Here is a 16349-nt window from a genome sequence, read left to right as displayed (position 1 = left end):
GTCTCATTTCTATTTAAACCTGCTACTTTACATATGGAAAGAATATGTTTGGGACTTTAAAATAGGACTTTGATTATACTTACACTTGATCATTTCATTGTTTTTGTACTTGGTATTCTTTCTGTTAGGAGCCCTTTTCCTAAAAAAATGTTTGTATTGATGAGTGAGAGGGAAGGGGGGGGCGGGGGGAGAGAGAGAGAGAGAGAGAGAGAGAGAGAGAGAGAGAGAGAATGCGCGCGCGCGCGCGCGCGCACACACACACACACACACACACACACACACACACGAGAGCCTTCGGCTGCCTGCCTCCTGCACGCCACCTACTGGGGATTGAGCCTGCAACCTGGACATATGCCCTGATCAGGCATCATATGGGACACTGCTCAGCCAGATGAGCCATACTGGTAAGGGCATGGCTTATATTTTTCAAGCCTCAGCTCAGTCTTACTTATAGCAGGAGTCTTCTCCCAGGACATTTTGTCAGGTTTTGTTATTGCTTCCATAGTACTACTATAATCTATTCCTGTTTATTATTAATTCACATTTATTTTCACTATACATGTTGAAAGTTGGAAGGGGCCTTACCCATCCTATTCACTACAATATTCTTTTTTTAAAATAAATTTCTTGGGGTGACGTAGATTCAAGTGTGCAATTGTATAAAACATCATCTGCATATTGCATTGTGTGTTCACCACCAAAAGTCTAGTCGCCTATTTTTGTTTTTGTTTTTTTGCTTTTAAATATATTTTACTGATTTTTTACAGAGAGAAAGGGAGAGGGATAGAAAGTCAGAAACATCGATGAGAAAGAAACATCAATTAGCTGCCTCTTGTACACCCCCTACTGGGGATGTGCCCGCAACAAAGGTACATGCCCTTGACCAGAATCGAACCAGGGACCCTGCAGTCCGCAGGCTGACGCTCTATCCACTGAGCCAAACTGGTTAGGGCTAGTCTCGCTTTATCGCTATTTATTTGAACCCCTTTACCTTCAAAATCCCCTCACCCCCTTACCCTTTGGTAACCACAATACTGTTGTTTACGTCTGAGCTTTTTGTTTGTTCCTTTGTTGCTTTTAGTTTTATATCCCATGTCTGAGTGAAATTATGTGGTTCTTGTCCTTTTCTGTCTGGCTTATTTTGCTTAGTATGATACTCTCAAGATCCATCCATATTGTTGTGAATAGTAGTTTTTCATCCTTTCTTATGGCTGAGTAATATTCTGTTGTATCTATGAACCATATCTTTATCCAGTCATTCATCCATGGACACTTCGTTTTTTCCTTGTCTTGGTTACCATGTATGATGCTGCGATGAACATAGGGGTGCATATATCTTTACAAATAAATGTTTTCTAACTTTTTTTTGGTGTACCCAGAAGAGAGAGATTCATTCCTGGGTCATATGGTAGCTCTATTCTTAATTTTTTGAGGAACCTTCATATTTATTTTCCATAGTGGCTGTCACTACAATATTTCTAATGAATATACAGAATGGGTGTTAAGTAAACGTTTCTTGAACAAGGGAGTTAATGAATGGATTATCTATTCTTAGTTTTTTAATTAGGTAATTCCATATTTTAGCATTACTGCTTACCTTGAAATTTTTCATACTTCTGAATGGTAGATTTTTAATCTTCACATGATACTCTGAGATCTGTCTTTTGTATAATTTATCTGGTGGTAGAATCTTTTTCGTAAAGTTAAGGAAAAAGAGATTGTCATAGTCATGGTCCCCTACTTTATAATTATTACATTTTAACTCATTGTAAGGGCTTTTGTATCTGAACAAATTAGTCATAGCTAAAAACCATATCTCATACAGTCTTCTTTTAAACATTTTAAGCCCAAAGTAAGCACCTAATAATGAATTTCAAATTTAGAATAGAATTTTTAAAAGTATTTTAGGCAGCATACTTTGTTAAATTACCTGTGGTTTGTTTTTTTTAAGTGGTTCATGAAACATTTATCTTCATTAAGTAACAATGTAAATAATATCCCAGTCTTTACTAGTGGTCGTAATTAGTGGGTTTTCTTCTTTGCTTCCCACCACTCTTCTCAGCCTTCCCAACAAACATGTATATATTATTAGAAAGTTTCTTAGAGGAGTGACATTTTTTAGTTAGTTATAAAGGTAAAATTGATATTTATGTATGGGTTTAGGTAACCTGTGTTAATAGGTTGTAATTTTTTTTTTAAAAAAAGATGTTTTTATTGATTTTAGAGACAGGAAGGGAGAGGGAGAAAGAGATAGAAATATTAATGAGAAACATTGATCGGCTGACTCCCGCATATCAATGTACTGGGGATCATACCTGAAACCCAGGCATGTGCCTGACCAGTAATGGAACTGGTAGCCTCTTGGTGCATGGGATGACGCTCAATCCACTGAGCCACAACAGCCAGGCAATAGGTGGTAATTTCTTATATTTAAGTCCCATTGTATGTATATTGAGTGATTTCATGAATTTTATATCTACAGAACTATCTTCTGTATGTTCTTTAGCTTGAAATAGAAGTCCTTTGAAATTTTCTTTCACCTGTTTGTTTGTTTACTTATGTAAATTCTCACCCGAGGATATTTTCCCTTTGATTTTTAGAGAGAGTGGGAGGGAGGGAGACACACAGAGAGAAACATTGATGGGAGAGAGGCACATCGATTGGTTGCCCCCCACACAAGCCCTGACAGGGCTGGGGATTGAGCCTGCAATCAAGATGTTTGCCCTTAACCTAAATCAAACCCGGGACCCTTTAGTCTGCGGGCCGACACTCTATTTGCTGAGCCAAACTGACTAGGGCTTACCTTCCTGTTTATTATTCGGTGAACAATACATGTCTGTTTTAGACTACAAATTATCTATGTATATAAAAACCCAGCGACCAGAACGGCGGAAAAGCCAGAACGACCGGTGGCTGTGACGCACACTGTGGCAGCCAACCGGCTTGATGCAGGTCCTGATCGGCCCCAACACCCCGATCAGGGGTGGGGCTGGCTAGCCAACTGCCCACGACCCCTCCCCCCGCTAGCCCGGCCCCCATCTGGGTGGGCTGGCCAGACCTCACCTGTTCACGAATTTGTGCACCGGGCGTCTAATAATAGATAAAACATGATGTATGCCATGTTCCCAATATTTGGGTATTTTTAAAAATGGAAATTCTAGTTCATGATTATAGGTGTGTTGGTAAATCATTGATGTTCAAGATATCATAAGTCTGAAATAGGCCTATAAAATTTATTTTTGCCTTAGATATTTTTAAGCACCAGAATTTTTTTTTTTATTATAGCAAAGGTGGAAATTTATTGAAGAACAAGGACAGACTCCCACATGGGGAAGGGGAAAGAATCTCACAGCACAGACTCCCATGTGGGGAAGGGGAAAGAGTCCCCAAACACTAAATATTGAAAATCTTTTTAAGTTATCCAATTATGGAGAGCATTAATCCAGTAATTTCTTTTAGAAGACGTGAACGATCAAGAGAGAGGGACCATAGTAGATCACGAGAAAAGAGTCGGCGCCATAAATCCCGCAGTAGAGATCGTCATGATGATTATTATAGAGAGAGAAGCAGAGAAAGAGAGAGACACCGTGACCGAGATCGGGACCGAGACCGAGAGCGTGACCGAGAGCGCGAGTATCGTCATCGTTAGAAGGTGGGTATTCCTTGTCCTATTGTATTTAGTCTATGCATTATTAACAGTAATTATAACTCCGAGGCTATTGTTTATACAGTATATACCTACATTTTAAATGGTCCAACTACTTGTTCTGAATTTAATCTTCTGGAACCATCTGAGACAGATGACAGGTGAGTAATGACAGGTAAAAAATTTGACCTCTTACCTTTGAATATTGTATTGCTGAGTTACAACTTTTAGTTTTCAGATTGTTAAGAGTCTTAAGAAAGCAAGAAAATAATCAAGAGGACTCATTGTCTACTTCTAAAATCCAAAAATTGGAATTCTCTTAATCATATAATTTGCATATGACTTAAAATATAAAATACAAGGAATTATTTCTCATATATATATATATATATATATATATACATACATACATACATACATATATATAGTGCTTGGATTTAAAAAGTAAATTTTAAAGTTTCTCTTCTGGAACTAACTTCATTCATTCATTCCTAAAACTTAAAAATGCAGGATGGTTTCTCAACATTAAAAGAGTTTTTCTACTTAAAAAAAAAAACAAAACCCAATTTTTAGTAAAGACACTTTTCTAGCACCTGGTTTTTGTTTTTAAAAGAAAAACAAAACAAAACACAGTATTCTTTAATTTGCAAAGAAGATATGAACCTTAATTAAAATGGGTTCGGGATACTTCATATCTAAGAATTTTTAATTGTATCAAATTATTCATCCCAGGTTAGAATAACCATGGAATAATTTTCTTTGATGTTTCATTCATAACCATAATCATTGTCTTTTTTTCTGTACTTTAAAACTTTCTTGTGTACATTTTTCATAAAGCAGTAAGAGTTGTCTGTTTCTACTTCATTTTCACGTGTAATTTTATTTTTTATTGTGAACAGCATTTATTCATGTGAAAAGTGGGAGGAGGGCACTATAAATGCTTGTGCATGTGACACAAAGGTTATTCTGTAAACAAATATTTTTTCTTTATATGTTGTTGGCATACTCAGATTAGACTATAACTGTGTAACTACTCTTTACACAGTTATTTCCCATAATCATGGGGAATAATTAAGTGATGGTAATTGTTAGTATTTAAACTGTTATAGACAAAATCAAAGACTATCAATGTATAATTTTGTGTTAGAAGAGCAGTTTATTTAGCTAATAGATATGTTTTAGCAACTGATAATTTTTTTGATAATTTAGTAAATAAGCATGTCAGTCTTATTTTTATGGTACCTAATAATCTATTCCATTATTTATAGTTTTAAGAGCTCTTTGAAGTGAAAAGGCCAGTTTTAATACTTTTCCTTGAATTTCAATATCCTAACCCTGACATTTAATGACTCGGGGGTCTTAGGGCATTCCAGATATGTAGTATATTTATCAAAATTTCAATTTTAAAATATTCCTCCATGTATTGTATTATAGAACTTAATATAAATACTTCTCAAAACATTTCTTTAATGTGATGCAAAACATCTTTCACTTTTAAAATTAGGCTTATTGAAATAGGTACTGTTTTTCAGATGAGTAACAATTGAATACTTGTATCATGTAAATTTAAACATTAAATTTTAAAAGATACAGGTTTTGATACCCCTGGGTTGAACAGATCTTACTTCATCTTATGAAAAAATTCTCAGTGTCCATCAATTGCTTAAGATGAATTGTGGCCAACTTATTACTTGAATGCTTATCAGCCATTTCATTTTATAGTAAGGTATAGGTCCTACAAGTTATATTTTTAATGAGTTTTCTTACTGGTTCTATTTAAACTAGCGTAGTCGGCCAAGTAAACTCCTTGAAAAGTTTCTTGTTGATTTTAAATACTTTGAATTAACTAACATTACATTCCAGTAATGGGGTACACCTAACTATATCATGCCTTGAGTTTTGTTAGATTCAGACATTAACTATGAATTGCTAACTTGAAAACTATTGTTGACATTTTTCTTAATCACTGATGTGTAACCATACCAGAATCTTCATGTTTTGTTTGTACATTAATCAGAATTGAGTTGCAATATTGTTATGTGCCTTCATCCAAGCAATATTTTTACATAAGCATTTCTAGTGCAAAAATTTCTGTTATTCTGGAATATTATATCTTTGCTATATACCAAACTTATTGTTGATGTAGGGAGGGGGGAGTGGGATTAAATATAATCAAGTGAAAAACTTTTAAAAATAAACAATATCTGCATATTTAATCACCTTTAAGGTCTGTTGACCTTTTTAGAAGTTTTTAAATATGAGTCCTTTTGAGCTTTCAGGTAAATCTTAAAATTGACTAAATGGAATAAGAGTACCTTGGAAGCTGAAGTGAATGTCAGAAAGTCTGTATACAAATAAAACAATGTAATCTATTATTAAAATGATGATGAATGGCTAAAAGGGCAAGTTCTTAATTTAACTGGAAACATTATGATGTTGGCAAGCTGTTAATGTCTGTCCTATTTTAATTTTTTGTGTTTGAACTGTTGGTAATGTTAATTGCATTCTCTCATTAAAAAAAAATGTATTAGTTTTTCTAAAAGCATACAATATCTAGGTTCAAATAGATAATATTTCAATGAGAATATCAGTATTGTAAATTTTTGGTATGTAAATACATTGTGCTTTATACGCTGTAATTTCTGCCTGTTCTCAGACCACTCTGAGCAAAATAAAAGTATATCAGTGTTGTAAGATTGTACACTTACAGAAATAATTTTACTTTCATAGTTATTTTCTTTAGGTTGCATTCCACTTATTATTTCTGTTAAGAATTCAGTTTCTCTTTGTGTATTGAGGAGTTGAAACCAGATTATTATTATTATTATTTTTTTTAAATATATTTTATTGATTTTTTTACAGAGAGGAAGGGAGAGGGATAGAGAGTTAGAAACATCGATGAGAGAGAAACATCGATCAGCTGCGTCCTGCACACCCCCTACTGGGGATGTGCCCGCAACCAAGGTACATGCCCTTGACCGGAATCGAACCTGGGACCCTTGAGTCCGCAGGCCGACGCTCTATCCACTGAGCCAAACCGGTTAGGGCAAGATTATTATTTTTTAAAAAATATATTTTTACTGATTTCAGAAAGGAAGGAAGAGGGAGAGATAGAAATATCAATGATGAGAGAGTATCATTGATGGGCTGCCTCCCGAATGCCCCCTACTGGGGATTGAGCCTGTAACCCAGGCATGTGCCCTGATCGGAATCGAACCATGACCTCCTGGTTCATAGGTCGATGTTTAACACTAAACCACACTGATCAGGCCCAAATTATTATTTTTTTAAATAGTCTTTATTCATCTTTCCCTGATAAATGAGTTTCACATATTCTCAAATCATTACCCATTTCTTTGATAAAAATTTAAGCATCATGAATAGAATATGGTTTAAATAACTACACTTTTTGTTGAGTGATTACTTCTGCCATAATATCATGATCTTAAATGTTGTTACTGCATAAAATTTAGGGCACTTTGCATTTCTTACTCAGTTTGTAGCTTTTCATTAATTTGGGGAAAACAAGTTTCTTACATTAAGATGTTTCATCTTTTATTTTTCTTCTAATAATTTTTATTGATTTCAGAGAGGAAAGGAGAGGGAGAGAGAGGTAGAAACGTCAATGATGGACCCTAACCGGTTTGGCTCAGTGGATAGAGTGTCAGCCTGGGGACTGAAGGGTCCCAGGTTCGATTCCGGTCAAGGGCATGTACCTTCGTGTGGGCACATCCCCAGTAGGGGGTGTGCAGGAGGCAGCTGTTCGAAGTTTCTCTCTCATCGATGTTTCTAACTCTCTATCCCTCTCCCTTCCTCTCTGTAAAAAAAATCAATAAAATACATTTTTTTAAAAAAGAAAACGAATCATCAATGATGAGAATCATTAATCGGCTGCCTCCTGCACGCCCCTCCCCCTCACCCCCCGGGTTTGAGCCCACAACCCGGGCATGTGCCCTTAACTGGAATCAAACCCAGGACCCTTAAGTCCACAGGTTGATGCTCTATCCACTGAGCCAAACCAGCTAGGGCAAGGTGTTTCATCTTAAGAGTTAGTGTTACTTTAAGGCATATGTGGAAATTAAAATTCTCTTAATTATCTGATGAATGATACTGGTGGTAATGAAATTTAAAAATTATTTCTGCAACTCTTAAGTCATGTAAGGTCTGCCTTGTATTGTTCAGCCCTGTGTTTTCTTTGTGGTTTCCTGTATATCCTTACTGCTTCTTTTGGATATGCTAGTTCTCACTTTCACTCTGATTTTCTTTGCTTTTAGTATTATTTGTAAAACCTGTCTGACTACCAGCTGTCTAAAGTGCAAGAGGGTAGGAAGTGATCCCTTGGATATATAGTGTGTTTTTGCTCATTGTGGTTTAAGAATATGGTTGTTTACAAATAGTGTCCCTCTTTAAAAAAAAAAAAAAAAAATCCATGCCAATGTGAGTCACTTTGCTCTCTCTCCATCTTAGTGTGAAACTTATTATCATTGTTCTAGTTTGTAAATTAGATTGTTTTGAATGAATATTTAGTTAGCATTGTTTAACAAGAACTTATAACCAACAAAGGGCTAAGTTTTCCATATATGCTATCCAAATTTACTAATTTGCTTTCTGTGGTAGCATGTTTTAACGCTCACAGTGAATTCTAAATCACATAAGCTTATTTTGAAATGTCCATTTTGTGAACTTTTGAGGACAAAGCTGAGTTTTGTTTGTGGTTAAGTTCATTTCTACTATTTAGTGAACTGCCTAGAGTAACATCATATAAAGGTTTTATAGTGTTATAAAAGGCTTTAGTTTAAATGAGGTAAGTACTAACTCTAAAGGTAGAAAGCCAAAAATATGAAAGTTTTGGTAGTAAGGGAACTTTCTAAAAACATCTACAGTAGACAGAATTTTGTATAATATATCTATGTCAATGCAGGAAGGAATTTTGATTTTTAAAAGGATTTAACTTATATTTAGAGACTTCTTTTCTTCCCTTCATTTCTCTCCTTAAGGAGAAATTTTGAGGTAAAAGTGAATTTAATTTCACTGGGTTAATTAAAAGTACATCTCTAAAATTATATTAGCATTCTTTAAATTAAATATATTAATGTAAAAACGTATAAAAGAGCCATATCAAATACACACTTGAATCTTTTACTTGACAGATGAATTTGCCATGGGTTTAAGATACTGATGCTAACAAATTTGCTTAGTTTCTAACAGAAACACTCATAATTTGAGTTTTTACTATTGACTTAATTTTACATTAATCTCAAAATACAGATGCTTCTCTATTGAAATTTTATAACTGATAGCTAATAAAGCAAGTAATTGTTTTGCTTTGACATAAAAAGATTTGACCAAATGTTACTCTCAAAACAAAAGCATTGATTGTATTTGTCACTTTTAAGCTTCTTTGTTTATGTAGATGTTTACTTAGAAATTTGAGACTATAATATGGAATCGGATTATTGGAAATGGATTGTATTGCCTTCAAATTTGCTTTCATTTGGGATTGTGTATTTTGTATATCCAAATGGATAACTGTAAAGTGTTTAGAAATAGAAATAAAAACTGGATTTTATGTCTGTATGGTAAAATTGAGAAACTTATTAATAGTAAAGATCTAACTATAAAATATAATTATGCAAAAGATGAGTACATTCGTCCTAGATAAAGGTGTATGGTATAATTTCACGAACAGGATTTCCTGCATTAAAAGCAGTAAAATTCTCCATTGGAGTGATGAATAATACAAAGTTGCAGTGTATGTCGTGATTTTTGGAAGGGTTGGGTGTTTTTATTTTGTTCACTGTGATCTTCAATAATTTTTCCCTCTTAATGATTCATCTCTCCCAGCATAACAAAAATATAGGGTGATAGCAATTTTTTGCAATAAGATTTATTACTTTTTCAGTTATCGTTTTTTTATATTCCTTGTCTCTTTAGTACTGTGATACTAGTTTTTAAAAGTGCATTGCAAATAATAAAAATAAAACATTAAAGCTGCCTTTCTAGATTTTTTTTTCATGAAATAAATTCCATCAAAAGGTTCATCAACAATAAGATAAGGGTACTGTAACAGGTAACATTAGAAATGGCGTAATTATCTCTTTGGAAAACATGGGAAAATAGAAACTATTGAAAAGAGAAAGTCCAAGATTATAACATTGCTTTTTCCTTTTGCAGTTACACAATTCAGGTTTTTACTGCTAGGCAGTGTGAATGTGATATGTGTACTGATGCTCTTAAGATTCTTAGAGCCTAGTGGAGAGGAAAGGACATAAAAGATAAAATGTATAGTTTGATAGAATATTAAGTACTCATAATTACAGAGCAAAAATATTTCTTAACTTATGGCAAAATATCACTAAATATTGTGCTCTTTTGCCTCTTATTGAAGTGCTCTCTTGGGGTTTATATTTTAAATACTTGATGTTTCAGTGATCACTTATCCAAGTAAATTGAATGCCTTTTTTTGTGAATCTTTACTTGAAGTTTGCACATTTATGTATTCTTAAAATTTTAGTTTATCAAATTCATTGTTTTCTTTTCTCTTTATGTGAGTTTTCAATGAAATTTATTGTAGATTCCTATTTAGCTTGTTTTTGGTTAGTTTATTACATTAGATATTTAAATATAGGAGGATTAGAGTGAAAGTAAATGTTTTAAATTTGTATTACGTCTGAAAATTTGTACATGGATGTTATATTTATTTAAATGTGCATACTAAGCTATATATTCATAAATTTTGTAACATGGAGGACGCTTTGATTGATAACATTTGCAGAAGTTCCTGTATGCTGTCAAATAAATACAATTAATTTGTAAAATAATTTATTGCATTTTATATTCACTTCGCATTTAATTGTTAATGCATTCTATAGAATTGATATGTGTTTGAATGAAAATATTTACATTAAAATCAAGCATTTAAAAATTATTTTTGTAGTATGCATATTTTAGAAAATGACTTATGTTTCCATCGTCACAGAAACAGTAGCTGCTATATTTTTTTCTTTTCTGTTTCAGTCATTAAATGTATAAGACATTGAGGTCCAAAAAGAATGAAATCAGAATGTCTCAAGTTTTAATCATCACATAAATTGGGAACATTTCTCTACCACAAAGGCAGCTACTGTTTCAATTAATCCTTACTTTGTGTTAGAATACCTAACAGTGAAATAGATGCACGACTTGTGTTTGTATAGTTAAGCCAGCGTTTTTCTGTGTATTATGGGGAATAGCAAAATCTACATCACAAATTTTGACACATTACAGCTGAAGGAAGAGGAACACCTTCCAAGACAAAACAGTCTTCATGAGGGAAACATGACGCTTGTCCAGCAGTTTGCTTCTTGTGATTGAACTGAACGTGTAAGGATTCATGGATAAAATGAACAGGAATAGATCTGAATAAAGCAAATCTGCATAAATGGTAACCAGTAGCTCCTTTTCTTTTTTATGTTGCTTAACTGTTTTTATTTGAGGAAAACCTGTGTGATTTAAAAGTTAAAGCTTTTGCAACTTTATTACTGGTTATATACTTTTTGGCCATTATAATGTGCAAGCAATTGAAACAAATGTCAAGTAAATGCTTGTTTTTATAGTAGTTTGTTCTTGTTAAAAATGTTCATATGATAATGTCTGTAAACAGCACCACTTTGATTACAATAGATGTAGTGTTGTAATAAACTGTTTAATGGGGCTGATGTGTAAAGCTGTTCAAGTTATTTGATGTTTACACCTCAGGGAAAGTCTTGTGTTTAGCAATATCTAAAGATAATGTTACTATGACATTTATACTGTCCTCTAAAAAGGCGTTGCAATAGCATTTTTGGATATGCATCAATCTAATCTTGCATTCAGTCAATTAAACATACTAATTAAGTGTCTGTTGCCCTTGGTTTGATATTAGGATAGGTAATTACACGGATATTTAATATTTCTATATTTTGCTTTTCTAGCTCTTTTTACCTAGTTAGCTTGTGGTTTTGCTGAATGGTATGTAAACCTATAAAAACTGAAATTTCACAGACATAGCAATTCAGGCAGTGTGTTGGGGTCAAAACAATTTTGTGGTTTTAACAATTTAGTTAAAATCCATGCATTATTTGCTACAGTAATGCAGCTTAAGTCACAACACAAGTGTACTGAAATGCTTAATTGTAAACTTCCGGTATTGAAGAAATATTTTGACAATTTCTATTTGATGCGGCAATTACTTGTGGTTTTATATTGATAGTGCTTATGGTTAATTTTTGAAGCCATGGGCAATGTAAATACAGTCATGCAGCAGACATATTTGAGCAAAGAGAGCCTTAGTTTTATTTTCTGGTTACTATATAGATTTCTGAAGGGTGTGATGTTTATTAACATCAGGTTGTATTCTCCCAAGTGTGTAATGGGAGATTATAGGTATACCCTATCTCTCTCCATAGTTAAAGAATTCTGTGTATTTTTATGCAACCTGTTGATTCATGCTAGAGTTACTTGGTTAATCAAAGATTTTTTTCAAACCTGCCTTGTGTAAAGGCCCACAGTATAAGCACTTGCCTAGCATATGATCTTAATTGCAACATTAGCATAGGCAGTGTCACCTTGATTATCTATTTTATTGGAAGGTTATTCTGAATCACTACAGAAATTTGAGTGAAAATCCTTAAGCAGGTTATAAATTGTTTTTAATATTTTTAAGATCTGATTATCTTTGAGAGGTCTTCTGATAATACACATTGGTTTTTTTAAAAGTATCGCCAAATTTTAGGACAATGCTTAAAGTTTAGATACCCTAAGTATTATGTCATGTGCAACTTTAGAACCCTCCTGAGATTTGCACTGCAGTTCTTCACTTAATCTGTGTGATGTCACACTAGTTCTTTCAAAATTAACTGTTTCAAATGATTCATATTACTGCCAGTTTTATTTTGAAACATTTTGTTGAGTTTTCATGCATGGGATCATTGGTGTTTATCAGAACTCTTTGCTCTCAAATTTTTAAAGTGTTTTATCTTGTTGAAATGCACTTGACTTTTAAACATTATTTGAGAGTTGTATCAAAATCTATTTTCTTGTTTTGTATATAGGTGTTTTTTCATTTTTGTCATTTCCTAGTTTTTTATATTTTAATTATAATGCCCTAATGCAAAGTACAGACATAAATCTATTACAAGGGAAATTAGTTAATAGTAATCTTAAAAGGTAAGTAAGTATCCATGTGAATAAACATTTCTCTGAACAATGTTAAAATGGAATCAAAGAAATCTAACTGTTTGAACTTGAAATGAAACTGGAAATTTTATGCTAATTAAATCCTTCATTTACTTTCTCACTTTTTATCAGTGGAACCCTTTAATTGCTCATTCTATGTCACTCTTCTCCCTACATGGCTTATCTCATTATGTGACTTATTGCAGACAGTGTGAGTGTACTGGAATTGCTTGCTACTAGTTCATTATTTTTTAAGTGTCATCAGAAGGAAATAACTTTTTGGTTTGACTAATTAAATTTCACAGTCTTGTTCTACCTGATAACACATGAATGTACCGATGTAAAGGTGAAAATTGCAATCCTTGTTTTATTTATATCCAACTTCTGTTGTTTATGGGCTAATGTGATTTGAAAAAAAAATTTTTTTATGTATAAAAACAATCCAAAGAGATAAATCTTTATTTACATAGACACCAAAAAGAGAGAGAGAGAGAGAGAGAGAGAGAGAGAGAGAGAGAGAGAGAGACCGGAGACCTTTCAATTTTTTCTTAGTTACAGTGGATATGAAAACAAACGTGAGTTTTATTTTAAACCATAGCATTTATTAGTGCTATGCAGTCACATTCCTTTTAGTCAGTAAAGTTATGTGAGTGATACAGCACCTGAATGGTATTGCTTCTTGAAGCAACACTTTGAATTGAAGTGTGCTACTTTTAGTTAAAGGACATTTGTTGTAGGAAAGATATCCCAGTGTAAATTTGGAAGTGTTTATTTTGTCAGTTTTCATAAGATTTGGACTAAGTTGAGGTGGCTGGTGATCATAGTTTAGTCCATTTAATGTTCCCTTTACCTCACATATTCTTAAGCAGTTAACTACAATTTGGAGTTCACAAGTAACTTATGGATTGTAGCTTAAAGTATTTTTTTTTTTTTTTTAATTCTCCTGTGGAGAACATTGCTTTTGTTGTTGTTTTTTTTTAGTTTAAGGTCAGTTATTAAACAAAGGTTTTAATGAATGTTGTATAACATTTTATAGTGAAAGGGGAAAATTGTTGGAAGGGTAAAGACTTTCCCTTACATATTTAAATGTGCCAATAATTAAATAAATACATATTGTTTTATACAATGAGATGCTACTACAAGACTTTCTGTTGGAGTGCTCTCGACATTTTGGTTTTTATTACCTGAATGATAATTGCATTTTCTGTATCTTAAAAGATGGCCCCAATTTTGTGTTTTAATGTTCAGTTTGTTATTTTTAAAGAAAGTTTATGTTCTGAATCTTTACCAAGAATATAGTATTGAAATTCTTGGCGCTTTGCAGATACCTGCCCTTTAAATTTTAATTCACTAAGTTTATTTGCATCCCATAGCCTTCTGTGTTTCCCACAGTTGTATGTACTTAAATACACGCTTATCCATTGTACATATCTGACATTTTTGTGCTAAAATACATTAAGTGGGGATTTTGTAGCAAAGCATTCTATTTTTCTGTTCTTAAAGTATGTGTGTTGTTTTATTTTTTTCACATTAATCTTCAGTTTAAACACTGGTGTATTTTTTTTTTAGCAACTTGACTCTTAGAAGCCTTAGACTAATTTTTAAATAAATATTCAACCAAAAATTATAAATTTATTAAGATGTGGCCTTACATATAGCATTCCTTGTGTTAGTAATGTGAACGTTTTAATTTAGAGAAATCAGAAGATTCAGGATTAAAGTTTCATTAAGTTGAAATAGAAAATGTGCTAAAATGTCTAGGCTTCTGGGAGGAAGTTCTTAATATACTCTTCTTTCTTGGCATTAGAAAGAAGCAATGTGAATTTTTGTGAATATTCAAAATATTCAGGCAATTGTATCCTGTTCAGATTAATTTAGATTTGTCTTAACCAATGTTTCTTTAAAATTTCAGGTTTTTGGCATTCGCTCTGAGTATGCAGCTAGTATGGTTTTTAATGTTTTAAAGACTTCCTGCTATATGAAAATTGTAATGGGAGTCTTTTAAAATATTAGGTAGAATTTCATTGAAATCACACAAATCTTAAAATGTTATCTGCGGATAGTATATACTACAGAGAGTTTTCCATTCCATGTGTGAGTATTCTAAAACTCTGCCATGGGTGTAAATGTTTTACATTAATTTCATAATTAGACTCATAAATGAAATTAAACATTTCATTTTGAAGATTTTTCTTTCTTGTTACATTGTTACTACGTAACACTTCTCAGCATTTTGTAAGTTATTTTAAAATACAATGGTGGATTTATGTTTATTTTTTTATGTTGAAAATTGAAGTACTCAGGTGGTATTTAATGGGAAAGGAATCTTTGGGGTAATAGTGTATTCTAAGGAATGCATCTATAACATTGATGACTTTAGCCTTAAAAAAAAAGGTCTATTATTCCTTCTTCCTCTTCATTCATTGGTATATTAGCAAAGTAGTTTACAGCCTTGTACAGCCTTACAAAGTTGTTTTACAATTTTGATGGAAAAACCTTAACAAAAAAAATTGTATCATATTCCAGTATCCATGAATTACTGAATCATGGTTTGTAAATAATTTGTCTAATACCAGAAGGCCAAAGAAAGTCTTGAAATTTTAGCTATTGAGACTCTATGGTGACTTCACACAATAAGATTTCTGTGCAAAAGGTAAGGTAATCAAATGACATATTTTTGGTGTCCATGATAACTAGACTTCCATATTTGCTTCTACTAGAAAGCTCATTCCATTTTATTAAGATGTTTGTAATTGCAATTTTATGTTTAATGTTTACTTTCTTTCTTTAGCATTTAGGTGATTGTTCAGCAGTTTGCTATATGGCCATTGTTGGCCTTAAACTGCACTAGTAACAAGCATGGTATTTATCTTGTATTGAAAATAAACCAGTTTTGATAATACTTTGCAGTTTGTTCTTTTTGCTTGATTTATAATTTGTTAACCATTGGATAATGGTATCTATTGGCCATCCTATATAATAAGAGGCTAATAGGAAAATTGAATGGCGGAATGACTGGTCACTATGACGCACACTGACCACCAGGGGGCAGACGCTCAATGCAGAAGCCACCCCCTGGTGGTCATTGCGCTCCCATGGGGTGTGCCGCTCAGCCAGAAGCCAGGCAGCAGCAGTGGCAAAACCCTCACCTGCCTCCAAGGCAGTTGGACATCCCCCAAGGGCTCAGGCTGGGCTGGGCGCAGGCTGGGCTGAGGGACCCCACTCCCTGAATACACGAATTTCGTGCACCGGGCCTCTAGTGCTATATAAGTTGGACTGTGTCTGTATTTTGTCTTTAAGCCAGCCTCCTAGATAGTGGTTATTTTCATCTGTATTGGCATTTGGTGGTCCTTAAAGCAGATGGTATTAGACTGAAATGAAGATTTAGAAACCTAAAAGATTTCTGGGCTCTTTTATTGTTAAATATAAGATTCAGAAAACATTTGTCTAGTTTTAAGTGATTATGAATCTTACTAGATTTTAATCAAATAAAAATGTAGAACACAGC

General features: G+C 33.2%; 1 protein-coding gene across 7 annotated transcripts in view; it reads left to right on the top strand.

Annotated features, from left to right (window-relative positions):
* The window catches only part of CPSF6 (cleavage and polyadenylation specific factor 6), a 40044-nt gene extending 24301 nt beyond the window's left edge, over window positions 1-15743 (top strand). For 3 of the 7 annotated variants that reach the window (XM_036298068.1, XM_036298066.1, XM_036298062.1), the window contains 2 exons: window positions 3460-3652; window positions 10913-15743. In XM_036298068.1, the coding sequence (XP_036153961.1) occupies window positions 3460-3649 (190 nt within the window). In that variant the 3' untranslated portion in view covers window positions 3650-3652; window positions 10913-15743. The other 4 variants (XM_036298067.1, XM_036298065.1, XM_036298063.1 and 1 more) reach the window with 3 other exon arrangements.
* Window positions 15744-16349: the final 606 nt, after the last annotated feature.

The sequence above is a fragment of the Myotis myotis genome, unplaced genomic scaffold (genome assembly GCF_014108235.1).
Source record: "Myotis myotis isolate mMyoMyo1 unplaced genomic scaffold, mMyoMyo1.p scaffold_m19_p_3, whole genome shotgun sequence".
NCBI classification, from domain to species: domain Eukaryota; kingdom Metazoa; phylum Chordata; class Mammalia; order Chiroptera; family Vespertilionidae; genus Myotis; species Myotis myotis.
This window is presented reverse-complemented; position numbering and strand designations above follow the sequence as displayed.